The sequence below is a fragment of the Sycon ciliatum genome, chromosome 9 (genome assembly GCF_964019385.1).
Source record: "Sycon ciliatum chromosome 9, ocSycCili1.1, whole genome shotgun sequence".
In the NCBI taxonomy this organism is placed as follows: domain Eukaryota; kingdom Metazoa; phylum Porifera; class Calcarea; order Leucosolenida; family Sycettidae; genus Sycon; species Sycon ciliatum.
The window spans coordinates 18,823,345-18,838,964 of record NC_088651.1 but is presented as its reverse complement, the minus strand read 5'-3'; the positions used below and the strand labels follow the sequence as shown (position 1 = coordinate 18,838,964).

The following is a 15,620-nucleotide window of genomic DNA, read 5'->3' as shown; positions in this document are numbered from 1 at the left end:
TCGACTTTGCGACCGTCTTCGATGAGGACTTGTGTGTCAAGATCCCAATCTAGGCCAAATCCACCCACACTAGCTGGTGCCTTGTGGCTGGGACACCAACCACATATTTCGTTATTACGTTCTTCACACATGCCATGTCCAACCTGGCCACTTTTAAAATCCGACAGAAAACAGCTCACTCCGCCCCTCCTACACTGCTGCTAGTTAAGCAGTCCCTACAGATAGCCAGTCGGCATTGTCCTTTCTTATCTGTCCTTGTGCTTTTTTCTCTATCTGTCTGACCGTAGGGATTGGGTCATTCGTAAAAAAAATATTTTTTTTAAAGGTGAAGATTCACTGGTTTGGGGAAAGACGCAAACGGGAAAAAGTCTGAAGAAAAAGTGACTGTTACGGCCAGGACTGAAACCAGGGACCTTCGCTTAAGATAAAGAGTAAAAACAAAATAGAACAGCTCTATGGACTCACTGTGATGTGTGCCTGCTCTGGAAATTGAGTGGTTACTTTGAAACTGCGCGTATCCCACAGCCTGAAGGTGGAGCACACAACACAGCCTACAGTCAAGCTAACGGCAAAGGGGAGGGAGAGGGGGGGAGGGGGGGGGGGAGGGGGGGGGGGGCTGTGAGAGTTCATCGCCGAGTGTGGTGTTAGCATTGTAAACACTCGGTTGTGCATGGGGGAGAAACTGCATCATGCTGAATTGTGAGGCATCAGACAGCGCTCGAATCTCCCCCCCCCCCCTCTCTCTCTCTCTCACTCTCTCTTTCTTTCACTTTCCTTCTTTCTCTCTCTCTCTCCTTCCCTCACCCCCCCCCCTCCTCCCTCCCTCCCTCCCCCCCCCTCTCTCTCTCTCTCTCTCTCTCTCTCTCTCTCACACACACACACACACACACACACACACACACACACACACACACACACACACACACACACACACACACACACACACACACACACACACACACACACACACACACCCTCTCTCAGCCTCTCATACATACTTGAGTACTTTGTCCTCGGCTGTCTGTGCAAACTGATGTGCGTCGGCCGGATTCCAACACAGGTGATTTATCTGCAGGGGTATTACATGATCAAGAAAACCAAACGGGTCAATACCACCCCAATAGACCCTACTCTGACCATCCTCCTGGCTACTATCACCACATCCTGCCGTGATAAGACCATGCAATCGACCCATTGCGCATTGCCAAATATGGAATGTATGAGTAATGCTTGTGAGTACGCTGGGATCAGGAATGCACTGTTCAACACCTCAGACGACCATGCCCAGGTGGCTGTGAAGGGTGTTTATGGTACAAATAATTACGTCATTGCCCAGTGGGTCAATCCCCACATGGGTCGCTAAACAGAAGTGCCAAATACTGTATATGTAAACATAGGTAAGTAGTGAGATGTCATGTGACATGTCCCGTAAAGTACCGTTGATCCCCCCCCCCCTCTCTAATTCCCGCCCCTGTCGATTTTCTACCCGTGAAGCGACTTTGGCGTATACAACGAAAATACGATGTTGAACCGACGCATGTTCTGCTGTACACAAAACTTGCCAATCCAGGATGAAAATGTGCACAATCCAGGACATCGAGTCTGAACTTCTACGTTGTTGTACATCGTACTGCACTTGACAGCCTTGATCTAATTCCCGCCCCCTCCCGAAAACCCAGCTGGGAAGCGACATGGCGTGGGGGGCGGATCAACGGTACTTTACGGTACATGAATAGAAATATCTCCTGTCACATGACATGGTGGTAGAAATTCAATACAAACATGTACAGTAGGGGTGAAACGGTTCCATGTTTTTCATGTTCGGGTACCCGAATGCCAGCATTGTTTCCCACGGTTCGGGTATCGGTTCCATGCACTCTTTTCTCCAGACCGACAAAATGCGTTCGCGACAATTAATTTTTAGAAAAAAACATTTTCACGAACAAGAATGAGACATCGGAGAGTCCAAGTGCGAAGAAGATAATGACCAGAGAACTCTTTGGAAGAGTGGGGATCGTAAGGTAAGACATTTAAAATCTTGAGTAGACTTGACGTGTACATGTAATTGTATGAGAACGAGATTTTTCGAGTTTCGGTTCGAAATTTGACGGAACGGGTACCCGATTCTTTTCAGCTGGCGGTTCCAAAACCGGTTCCTTACCCGAACCGTTTCACCCCTAATGTACAGTGACATAGAAAAAGAGTGAGAGTGAGAGGTCATGTGACAAGCAGATGTTCAAAAACAATCATGTTTCAGGTCACATGACATGGAGCCATGGTGGTACAGTACCAAGTCACATACAAGTAGGTAAGCAGTGAGAGGTCATGTGACATGTGCATGTATAAAAACAAAATGCTGTCACATGACATGGTGGCAGGGTGGCATCACCACCTCTACTACCATATCACATACCGTAAAGTCGCGGATAAAAGCCGGGCTTATAAGCACATAAGCCGCTTTCTGCATCAGGCTTCAATGCAAACCAGGCTTGTATGCAAACCATGCTTATATGCACCACTGATATTTTTGCCAGGCTTGTATGCACATCGGCCGATCCGGGCTTGCATAAAAGCCAGGCTTCTACGCGCGACACGCGTAGATCTACCACTGACTACCTGTATGGCGGCAGTTTTACTATGCACTGTACATAGCGCATGCACTCTTGACCTACCCGATCCGCGCTTGCATAGAAGCCAGGCTTCTATGCGCGACAGGCTTATATGCATTTGACCCGTTTGATTTTCAGGCTTCTATCCGCGATGTGCTTGTATGCAAACCCGGCTTTTATCCGCGACTTTACTGTAGATATAGGTAAGCAGTGAGAGGTCATATGACCTGAACAGGCATAACAACAATCCCATCACGTGACATGCTGGTGGCGCGCAATCAAGGACCGACCTCAGCACACACAGGGACGCCAAACCCCCCTTCCTGGAACTCACCACATTGCGAGACCTCCGGTTAGTGGAGACCACGTGGTTCCTGCTGATGTCCCAGTGAAGGAGAACAGTGTCCCTCGCTCCGGATACTAAGTCTTGCAGATCTGAACACACACACACACATGCACACACACACACACACGCACACACGCATGCACGCACGCACACGCGCGCACAAACACACACACACACACACGTGCATGCGCACGCACACGCACACACACACACACACACACACACACACACACACACACACACACACATACACACACACCCCAAACGTAAGCAATGCAGCAACTAAGCAAGAAAGTCATTCAAATACTGTGCAAGACCACAACGAGAGAAGACAGGTGTTGCATGACAAACAAAAGAGAGAAATATAGTCGAGGTTCGCCAGAAACTCAATAAAACCCAGTGTTCCGCATGCGCAGGAATGCCACCACCCTCAAGGACCCAGGCACAGATGCATCTCGTAAAGCGGTGGCAGGTGAGTACATGAGACCTACCCCCGAAAATAAAGAAGAGAGACTTGCCAAAGACTGTGCAAGACTACGGTGGCAGAAGACAGGTATTCAAAAAAGTCACGGTTCGCGTGCGACTCGGATCCGTATCCGAGGGAACGCCACTGCCCTCCTAGATCAAGGCGCAGATGCAGCTCCTAAGCAGCGGGGGGTGAGTAGATCAGACCCACCACAAAGCGGTCACAGAGCGAAAATCCCATTCACTGCATCCATGTTTCCCCCGTGCCAGGCCACGAGTTCCCAATTAACTGTGGGTCGCAGCACGGCTGAAAAATCCTTCCAAAATACGGGTATAGCATGGCACAAACAGAAAACGTTCTGCTGTGCGCCGATAGAAGTTCAGCAATCGAGCTCATTTATATCACAAAGTCAATTTGCTATGTTACCATAACAAATTTTGCTTTGTGGTATTTAAAATGAATTTGATGACTTCTGAAGAATTAGTCCATCGCGCCATGATGTAATTAGCACCATAAACACCTTTCACAGCCACAGAATTAGTCCACTGCGCAATGACGTAATTTGCACCGCGAACACCCTACACAGCCTGCACCTGGGCATGGTTGTCTGGGGTGTTGAACAGTGCACATGCGGTCGGATGAGCCTCGCCAACCACATCGACACATCGCCCCTACTCCCCTTTGTCTTGTTGTCCAGTGTCATTTCGGTTGTCCTCTTCCCCTGATTATTAGTAGGGCTGTGTTTTTCTAGTAAAAAAGACAACAAAAACGCTTGTTCCAGCGTGCTCACATGCATTAGCCATACCTTCCGTATTTGGCAATGCACAATGGGGCAGAGGGAAGGCACCTGGGGTTTGGTCTGGCCACTCTACCAACATCCCTAGCGAAAATACCTTCAGGGGCGTAGCAGCCGGTCCGGGTGGTCGGGCTTTGGCCAGACCACTTTTTCGCCCGACCATGAAAAAAGTGCCCGGACTGCAGGATTTTGCACCCTAATTTCAAATTTTTCCCGGGGACACCTCCTCCCTCCCCCCCCCCCCCAGACTACCTCCAACGGTGATGCTACGTGCCTGACCTTTCATGACACATGATAGCTGAGAATGGATCAACGTGTAGCAGCAGCAGTTATTGGAAAGGCTTCCTGTCTGAAGCCTTTCCATACTGGTACTCGATGTTCCAGTTTTGTGACACGAGAATGGCACGAGAATTAGTGTACCGCTGAGTGTACCGCTATACACGTGGTCGACACGTAGTCGACACGTTGTTGACACTTTTTGGACACGTGACCCCGTCAACGGTCAGCTTTGTGCCAATGCCACTCGGTAAACGCCGATGTCGCGTACGACAAAGACGACTATCCCGTACGCGAAATAGTTGAGAACTGCATGACGTGGACCTGACGGCAAGGACAACTGCGAGGAGGCCCCTTTCCGTACCCCGTACTGCAAAGTGCCATTGATGGATGCCTTTTGCACCTGGAACGACCCCTTAAACGCTGTCGCGGCGACTACCCCGTACGCGAAATAGTTGAGAACTGCTGAAGTGGACCTTTTGCACCTGGAACGGCCCCGTCAACGCTGTCGTGTCGGCGGAGTGAATGTGCAGGGTGAAAAGAATTGCTGCAAAGACGTCCCCTCTAGGCCTTTGGAGACATCGTGGGAACTCCTTCCGGTACAAACTGCTGACGTGGCCGTGGACATGTACATGGAGACATGGTGGGACTTCATGTACATGGATACATGGTGGGAATTCCTTCCGGCACCCCCGTACCGCAAAGCCAACGGTGGGGAAGGAGAAGTGCAGACGTGCAGGAAGACGAACGAGGACGAACCAGGACGAGCGAGCAATGGCAGGACTAGGGGGACTGTTTGTAATAGCTGAATTGTGCATGACAACTTGACATCCATGCGGCACTCGCCACTTGCCGCTGCATATTTCTTGTCCACTAACAATGTCTCTCCTCTGCCCCTGTGTGTCCACGGCCCTGTTGCCTGTCTCTCCTCTGCCCCTGTGTGTCCACGGCCCTGTTGCTGAACTGGCCCGATGAATCGAATGTCTTCCGCAACTGGAACGGCCCCGTAAACGCTGTCGCGTCGGCGACTGAATGCGCAGGAGGGAAAATATTGGTGCGAAGACGTCTCCTCTAGACGACGGTAAGGCACCCCATTGATATGTTGCCAGTGTGTGCCAGGGTATCGCGCGATGGTGAATGAGGAATGACGAAGGGTACGGTGGGACTGTAGACATGTTACCTTGTAACACGTTATCAGGTGGAGAGTGTCTTGTGACTCACGTTATCAGGTGGAGAGCGTATTGTAGTAAAAAAATGTAATGGTCTACAGTCGTGTAGGAAGGGTACGGTGGGACTGTAGACCTATTACCTTCTAACACGTTATCAGGTGGAGAGTGTCTTGTACTCACGTTATCACTATATCAGGTCGAGAGCGTATTGTAGTCACTCTCTCTATTCCTGTACATCATTACGTTTCAGGTGTACGTATAACTTTTCAAAAAAATGTAATGGTTCACGTCTTCAGATAGAGAGCGTATTGCACCCACTGTCTAGTCTCTGTAGTGCATTGAGATTTTGTTGGTCGCACATGAAATGGATACACAGACAAAGCAGGCCAAGTACATGGCGAGATTTGGCCAGAAGACACGTAGTCATGAACCACCAAGGCGACATACAGAAACTGCGCCTGGACACGCAAAGACAAAGCAGGCCGCTTACATGGTGACATCTCGGGAGAAAGCAAAGCAGGCGAGATCGCGGGTGAAAGAGCCCGCCGCGTGCATTAAGACATCGAAAAAGAAAGGGAAAAAGCATGGGCCTGTTGCAAAGAAAGCGAAAGTGCCCCCGCAAAAGCGATTACGAAGAACACGGGCAAAGGAACGGACACACATAAAGATACCGCGCAAAAAAACCCGCGTGCAGCATTGCACATGTGTGACATTATAGGCAGTGCGGACGATGTTCCGGACGCTGCATTTGGCCTCCCCACATGGCATCCTTCCGAAAGCGCTGATCCCGACAGAACTACATTTCCACCTATTTCACCACCACTGTACACTTTCACTGCCGACACGAGAGGAAGTCAGCGAGACGTGATCCGTGACGCTATTCACGCTCGTCTCCTGGACGATGCAGAGAGAGTGGACGATGTTCGGATTGACAAGGTCTGCGGGTACTTAATTAAAGTTACCCGTGACATAACTAGGATAGAAGTTAATCGCTGCAAACACCTTGCCAAATATGTGAGCACACTTGACTTGACGGAAGAGTGCACGGGTGACGTTGACAAAACATACCGCGGTGACTGTCACCATCATGACAGCAGGGCACAACCTTATCATAGTGACTCGTGGCGCATTTGTCTGGGGAGCGATGGTAGTGAATTATTGACGCCTATAATTACTGACATCACTGGCAAGGCACACAACACTGTCCAGTCGCCAGATGGGGGAGAAGTGGCAGGTCAAGTTGAAGTTGTGTCTCCCGACGATGATGGACTGACACTTGTGGAGCTGCAGAAGTGCGATGGTCTGTGCAAGGTGCGTGAGGGTAGTGCGCTTCAGATACGCGACTTTTGTGACCTGGTTACTGGGTGCGTCGACGAGAAAAGGAACTTGGGCGACATGTTGGGAAACTTGTTTGCTGAATCGCGCATGTCAAAGAGTAGGAACGTGGACCACATGCCTTATCCATGTGCTAAATGCGAAATTGTCGATCGCAACTTGAAATGGTGCCTTCCCACGTGCAAAACCGGGTATTCTGTAAATTGCACTTTTGACAGTGGATGCAGAAGCTTGTGGTGCAACTTGTACCATATGAGGCCACATTCCAATGTAGCATCTAAATTGTACGCCAGTGCAACAGCCGTGAAGCGTGCATGTCTAGCGCGGCAGGCCTTGACAGATGTACTAGCTCGTGAGTGCACCCTTAACGACATGTATTGCATGGTTGCTGAGGTTACCAGACTGTATCCTGCGGGTGTGTGGGACCATTTCACGGTAGGAAAGTACCTTGATGACGCATTCAAAGACATTGCTGTGCCCCAAATGGGCATGACAGTCGACCACGATCTATGTTTGGATGAAAATGCTATTATTACTAGGCATGCCGAACAGTATGCGGCATTCGAGGAGAAGGTGTGTAACGTACCTGTGTTTGCATGCATTTCTTGCCACATGCTAAGGCGAAAGGAGGAGGTGGTCCCTTCCCCCTTGCAGATTGCGATGGATTTGTGGGAAATCTCATGAACAGACTAACAAGTTATGTGAGTGAAAACCTCCGCATTGTGCCTACACATTTCCACCTTGGTGTCTGCAACATCGACCTGTGCTAAATCGTTGGACAAGGGAAATTTTCCATAACCCGCAAGTACTGAACTTCCCGCATCGGTGGTATGCAATGGGTGAATGCTTCACAACCTCTGTCTGTTGCCTAAACACGCATTCTTCTGCCTTCTCCCTGCGTTCGTGTCCAGGTCGCCATAGTTTCAATCGCCACGCATCACTTGGCCATTGAAGCAGCGTCGACAGCATTGATGCAATTAAAAATGTTTCGTCCGAAAGCCAATGTGTTGAATTAAGTCCGCTGAAGTGCTATTGCACAACATGTCCGTGTTTGCTCTCCTCTGCGCGCGTGTGTGTGTGTGTGTGTGCATGTGTGTGTATGTGTGTGTGTGTGCACGCGCGCGTCTGTGTGTGTGTGTATGTGTGTGTGTGTGCATGTGTGTGTATGTGTGTGTGTGTGCACGCGCGCGTCTGTGTGTGTGTGTATGTGTGTGTATGTATGTGTGTGTGTGTGTATGTGTGTGTGTGTGTATGTGTGTGTATGTGTGTGTATGTGTGTGTGTGTGTGTGTATGTGTGTGTGTGTATGTGTGTGTGTGTGTATGTGTGTGTGTGTGTGTGTGTGTATGTGTGTGTGTGTGTGTGTGTGTGTGTGTGTGTGTGTGTGTGTGTGTGTGTGTGTGTGTGTGTGTGTGTGTGTGTGTGCGTTCATTTATGTCTTCCCTTGTGCGTGTGTTGGGGGGGGGGGAGGTGTGCCGTGGTCTCACTGGCCCCGTCACTGACGACAGAGATTTCGGCGCATGCGCGGGCCGTGGTGCGGCCCACGGTTGCCGCAATGTGCATGTGCGCTTATGCACCCCTGTCTACAACAATGCGTACTGTTGTGCTTCCGTTTGTCCGTGTGTCTCTTCACGCCTCTGCCTGTGCGTATGTACATTGGTCCATATCACGCCAACTGTACGCGTGTCTGTGTGAGTGTATACACGTATGTGCAGTCGGGCAGCATGACCTGCTGATCAGGAGGTGCGTGCCAGTGCCACGCACTGCCGAAGCACGGGTGCTCACAGCTGGCTATGTGACCACCCTACTGCAATGTCCCATTGCGACGGGACGGAGTTGGGGCTCGACACCATATCAATGCCCACTCTAAAACTGACCCGTTACACTGGAACGTTCAACGTATACAGTGCTCCATGGTGCAACCGCTCTACACTCATTTACTGGGAAATATGCAGTGGTTCAATGGGTTGGTTGTCCTCATGGCTGGGCCCGGGGTGGGTGGGGGAACGGAAAAAGAACTGAAATTATCCATATAAAAACTGCTCTCTGAGCAGTTCTGAAAAACCTATACTGGTGCAGCCCCGTCGTAAAACTATGAAATTAGAACTGGGCCTTTATCCCCCCAATGTGAAATGGTCCACCTAAATAGGGAATGACGGGACCCGAACGCACCAGTAGCACGAGGTTCCCACCTACACATATGGATGCAGATGGGGACGCTGGTCCACAGCCCCATAGCAATATTTGTACACGGCCACTGATACACTGCAGTAGTATTGGTGACATGTGCCCTCCCGACCTCGTGCTACTGGTGCGTTCGGGTCCCGTCATTCCCTATTTAGGTGGACCATTTCACATTGGGGGGATAAAGGCCCAGTTCTAATTTCATAGTTTTACGACGGGGCTGCACCAGTATAGGTTTTTCAGAACTGCTCAGAGAGCAGTTTTTATATGGATAATTATTATTATTATTATTATTGTAAAAGAGAAAAGGACATATGGATACGAGTTAAGAGTAACTCTCCATCACTGTAACATGATACTATATACAGTCAGAAAGTGCAATAACTAGGCACAAAACTGACAGAGTACTGAGACATTCGACGTCCTGACACCTAATTAACTAATTTATGGCTCAACATCCGAGTTTCAAATTGCACACCTGATGAGCCGTCACGAACCATGCGGCGAAACGTACGTCGTGTGAAACAACTTGTTTTGTAGTCAACTAGTCCATCACAATGTCATGCATGAGGAGTACTGTAGGAGTTTGGCTTTCGGCTTGTACAATTCGTTTTCGCAAAGCTTCCCTTTCTTTACTTATCTTTGATATTTATGACCCACCCAAGTTGGGTGGTGTGCTGCTTTGCTGCTTCGAATTGTAGTTAGACCGCTTTGTCAAATATCGTACTGGTCTCGTCATCGTCCAGTAACAATCGACATTCTTTGTTCCGTTGGGACTGTAGCTTTTGCTCGTTTTCGTTGCGCTTGCCTTCCCCTCTTTGGTCTTTCCATAACCTTGAACCTTCCAAGTTGGAAGGCTGTCGGTTAGCGCTACGGAGATGTGTTGAAGTTAGGTGTCAGGACGTCGAATGTCTCAGTACTCTGTCAGTTTTGTGCCTAGTTATTGCACTTTCTGACTGTATATAGTATCATGTTACAGTGATGGAGAGTTACTCTTAACTCGTATCCATATGTCCTTTTCTCTTTTACATTTATTTATGGCTCAACATCCGAGTTTCAAATTATTATTATTATTATTATTATTACTCCTTCCCGTGGCTAAAGATGAATCAGTGCCAATATAGATGAGGAGGGGGCGTTTGCCAGCCATGGCGTAGAGAGAAAGTATAAGAAGTGTGGTGCTTACTTCCGAATTGGCCGCTCGGCGCTGCCAAGGCAACTGCGGAGAGATCGTGACCACCTTCCAGCGCACACATGCCGAGCGGAGGTGAATCTGAACCGTCGCCTGTGCCCTTGCTTATGTGCTTGGTCTCCCAGACGTGAATGTCTGGATGCCGACCAGATGTAACCAGAAGGCTGCCATTGTCCACGAGAGTCATCTATAGTGAAGGAAGAGAAAGAGAGAGAGGAAGAGAGAGAGAGTGAGGGAGAGAGGAATTGAAAGAGTGGGCGTGTATGCGAGAGTGAGCGAGTGAACGAATCAGCGAGTGAGTGAAAGTGTGAGATAGTGGGGGAGATTGATTCAAAAGGACCACTGCCCTATAATGGTATCGCAATTATGTACAGTTCAAGGTTCTGACCTACCGCTACCTGAAACGGTCGGGTTGGTCATTGGCCACGGACATCGCCCCCTAGGCTACTGCCAGTACGACCCTGTTCATGTTCTCGGAGCACTCCCTTCTCATCAAACTCCCAATCCATCTGTCTTTATCTCTCTCTAACTCTTCTCCATTCTCACTCTAATCTTTCGTCAAAACTGCACGGCAATCAGCCTCTACTTTCGCCTCAGCATCATGATCTTGATACTGCTATCCTTGTACTTGTTTGCGTACTCATATCTTGGAATAACAAGTTTCCTGGTTTCCTCCCCTCCTCTCTTTCCTACCCTTAGAGTTCTTGCTCTCCTGCTCCCCGCTCTTCCACTCCCCATTTTGTTTCCTTTGGTGCACATGTGCAGCTGTGATGCCGAGACCCTTGGTCGGCTGAGCTTCACAGGCCCCACCCTCTCCGTCCTGCTGGATATGTACCATTGTGTCGAGTTCTCCTCCTCATTTTAGTTCATCATGCAGTGAGTGTTCAATAGTAAAAAATAAATAAATAAATAAAAAATAAAAAAGGAGAGCCACCAGAACGATGAATTTTGAGAGATTCCTGTAGTGCCTTTTAGGAGCTGGGGTAGAGGGGTAGGTCAAAAGAGAAATCCTCACCGCGTTCACTGCGCATCTTCCATGCTTTGCACCGTGTTGCCAACGTTGCAGGTGGCGTGCTTGACCGCGACCATTGGCAGCGAACGCCTTGACTTCCTGCAGAAAGGAACGATTTTAAAGGGAAATTGATGATGAGGAAAGGAGTGCAAATGTAGCATGGCTACTTTATGACACGTAATTTGTATACACATAAATAGTACACCGTAGGAATGCATGGATAGCAGTGCGCATACTCGCACTGCCTTGTCTTCTTCTTCTCCTTGTGAGACAATGAACGAATGATAACTACGTACGTAACAACAAGTATGTGCGTTGAGTGCTGAGAGTATACGAGTTACACAAGCTCTCACACACAGTTAGCTAAGTGCAGGCTTGCATGGAGTGGCAAAGCCAAGAGCCGGGGTACGTAGTGATTGGCTAGTAACTTTACTGGTCTGATATACAAAACTACAGTAGCACTGTTTGCATGGGTTATTACAATCACTACACTGTGCTTGTTCGCGTACACATCAGCATGGCCTGCAGCTGCATTAACGGGCATGCAAATCATGCAAACCAGGGGCCGGGAATTAGATCAAGGCTGTCAAGTGCACGGCGATGTACAACAGCGTGGAAGTTCAGACTCGATGAGCTGGATTGTGCACATTTTCATCCTGCACTGGCACTGGCACGTATTGCATACAGCAGTGCATGCGTCGGATCACTATAGTATGTCGTTGTACACGCCGAAGTCGCTTCACAAGTAGAAAATCGACAGGGGGCGGCAATTAGAGAGGGGGCGGATCAAACTGGGTACTTTACGGTAGTAGTTTGTGTTGGACAAAACAGATAACTTGTAAACTTTTGGACCTCTCTTTTTCAATTTCAATCCTGGCTCTCCATCCGAGTATATACGTTAGAGTTACGAAAAACAACTGCTCGTCCTTCAGTCTGTGTCACGCAGGCGCGTGCGCCGGTGCCCTTCAAGGAGGGGTTCCGGGGGGGGGGCCTCCCCGGGAAATTTTTCAAAAATGAAGCAAAATCTTGCATTTTGAGCGAAAAAAGGGGGGGTTCCGGGCACCCAGGAACCCATACGGGGCACGCAGGAACCCATACGGGGCACCCAGGAACCCATACGGGGCACCCAGGAACCCATACGGGGCACCCAGGAACCCATACGGGGCACGCAGGAACCCATACGGGGCACGCAGGAACCCATACGGGGCACGCAGGAACCCATACGGGGCACGCAGGAACCCATACGGGGCACGCGCCTGGTGTGAATGAAAGAAGTATAGTGCAGCTGAATGAAACTACAGCAAGGCAATGCCACGCAGATGTGTACTAGTTGGTGCAGGGTGCAAACTTGATTCGCTTGATTTGAATTTTATTGAGCAGCACGGCACTGTGCATGACGATGGGCGTTTTCGATTAGGCCACACCAAGTTATTTCATTGTTTCTCGTCACCTGAAAATCTCAAAAGGAACGCGGGCGGGCGGAAAAAAAACAAAATAGGGTTTGAAAAACAAAAACTGCTATTTACACTACAAAGGCCCAATTTATGACCTAAAATCAGACTATACACCACGCGTGACAGTCAATTGCAACATACAGCCAGAAAACCAGGCTCCTGCACCGGCCTCTGGTGAGGAAGTCCAGTGTTGCATGTTATTTAAATAGGAAAGAAAGCAAACCAAAGTTGTACCGGAACTGTGTGTAGCAAAGAAGACGACCAGGTCGTGTGGTGGTGTGGTACTTGAACTACCGGTATGCGTACATACACGGTGCAAAAGTCGTCCTTCGGTTCGTGCACTAGCACTGCACTCCAGATTTGACGCCGCGCGTACTTTTACAAAGCCTTTTTATGCGTGTTTACCGGGACGCGAGATTTTTTTTTGGTCCAATCCTCAAGAAAGGTACGCGCGCGGTGACGAGAAACAATGAAAAAACTTGGTGTGGCCTTACTGTAGAACGGGTAATTTTAGCGACGTAAAAACCCTAGCGAATTTAGCGATCTACTCATTTTCGCTAAAGTTTCAAGTCGCTAATCCGTTGAGACATTAGTAGTGCACTGGTGATCCGTGAGTAAAATCGCTGCAAATCGCTAAAATAAAACGTCGCTAACCGGTTGGCAATGGGAAAACGCTAAAATTAATAGTCGCGAAAATTACCCGTTCTACAGTACACACTCTGGATCCAGGTTTTATAATTCTCGAATGAACAAAACGAACGACTACACGTAAAACTCGTAAAATGGGGATCACATGGGATCCCGTGCACCCTCGTGCGCAGCCGTGCACGTGGACCTAGCATTGCGTGTACGTCGAGTGCGTCTGCGGGGAAGGTAGAAATTCCGCCCTCTACTCAGAATTGACGGAAACGGATTCCGTCGATTCTGACGACGGAATTAGTGTTATCGAACAGTGCCTCCACCATGACTAATTCTAGAACTGACCGAAATGTGTGTAATAGAACGCGCCCATTGTGTCCGTCGCGCACGGTACATAATGGCTAACGTCCGACCATGGTCGACTGAAGTCGAAAACAGAATACAGTACAACCGGTAACTAAAGATCACCGTGACTAGCGACCAGCTTGGTACTACAGACCACTTCGCCAGGCACGGACGGTCTCACATTCATGGTTGTGCGGTGCAAACCTCTAACTAAGGACCACCTGCCCCTAAAGACCACTTTCTCTGGCACCAAGGTGTGGTCGTTAGTCACAGGTTTTACTGTATATGCAATGAATTTGCCATTTGATCACCACACACTCACGTATTTGTCCGCCGATATCCAAATCTCCTCAACACTGTTGAGTCTCTCTGGCCACAAGCACACTGCCATGACCATCTCCTCCACCTCGTGCACCAGGGAACTCGACCCCGTTCCCACGGTGGGAGCCGCTGATCTTGCCCGCTGCTGCGACGGAGATGTGCCCATCGTAGCGCGTAGCGGTCACGCCGTCCCCTAGCGCTGCGCTTTACTTGCCTGAGCGGCCAGCCGTTCCCAGCGACTAGTACTCTTTCAGGTAGATTAGTGTCCAAACAATTAATGTGCCCTCCCAGTTTGACGTTGCTCAGTCAATAACCTACTGCAAACGGCAAGTGCACTGTTGACGATGACTCCGAAGCATCGCGGTCGTCAGAGCTAGAGGCGCTCAGAGAGTCGAGATTAGGGCAAGTAACAGTGGCTGACCCCGACAGAGATGCAGACTACAATAACTTTCATAAACTACACCTGTTCATCCACACCCTGACACCATGGACACTGACAGCCAGCTAACAAGTAACACTAAATTGTTCACTCCGCTCATCCCCACACATGCACACCAGTACCCACAGCTACAGAGGCAACAATAAAAATATTACAAAACAAAACATGTCAGAGAAAAGAAGGTCCAGGGCCAGAGAGGAACTCCCCCACGCTGACAGACACCGCTACTGCAGTACTGCACTGGTGCTAGCGCTTCGGCGTCATAAAAACATGTTGCGTTTGGCTGCATGACCATGGATGGTGGTGACAGCTCGCAAGTCCAACATCAAGAGACTAGACAGTCACACAGTATTGGGGGGGGGGGGGGGGGGGGGGCAGCCCTTGGCAGATTCTGCTCAAACAGCAGAGCTACTCTGTACTCGCGCGATTAGTGCACCTGGAGCACTCAGCCACTATTTTTTTCAATGTCCATCACAGATGCAGCGGGGCACTATTTTTTCAATGTCCATCACAGATGCAGTGGGGCACTATTTTTTCAATGTCCATCACAGATGGGGCACTATTCAAGAGATCGAGAGGGCACTATTTTTTCAGTGCTGGCCCATTTGTGTCATCCAGCATAAAAACAAAGCAAAACAGAGCCTAAAGTTTAGTGTAAACTATCACGACTCCGAAGAAACGGCAACTTCGGCAAGAACTGAAATTTTGATCCTGAAACCACCAGTGCAATGGCATGGACAAGAACATTAGAGAGGTTAAGATGCACAATATTTCTGACGTGACGTGCAATTTCACGTCAAATCTGGCGTAAAACTCCAAATTTCGACGTGAGCTGCAGGTCACTTGCGTTGTTTTTCAACGCGCGAGCCAAAACGCGACCTGAACAGTTTCGCGTGACATCAGAAATACTGTGACATACGTCTTTTAACCAGGAAGTCGTAAAATACCGGTATTTTACGACTCCCTGCTTTTAACCTCTCTAGTATTAGTAAAAGAACACCAACTTTGCACATGGGCTTGGTTACAAACTCGGGGCGG

The 15,620-nt window shown here is 49.2% G+C and overlaps 1 protein-coding gene across 1 annotated transcript; it reads right to left on the bottom strand.

Annotated features, from left to right (window-relative positions):
• Positions 1 to 81: 81 nt before the first annotated feature.
• On the bottom strand, positions 82 to 14,698 carry LOC135824761 (uncharacterized). The gene is made up of 6 exons (XM_065337468.1): positions 14,145 to 14,698; positions 11,388 to 11,483; positions 10,367 to 10,559; positions 2,944 to 3,044; positions 999 to 1,069; positions 82 to 526 (listed from the first exon to the last, which is right to left on the bottom strand). Exons 1-6 carry the CDS (start codon positions 14,307 to 14,309, stop codon positions 454 to 456), a joined length of 699 nt encoding a protein of 232 aa, XP_065193540.1. The 5' UTR covers positions 14,310 to 14,698; the 3' UTR covers positions 82 to 453.
• Between the last annotated feature and the right edge of the window lie 922 nt (positions 14,699 to 15,620).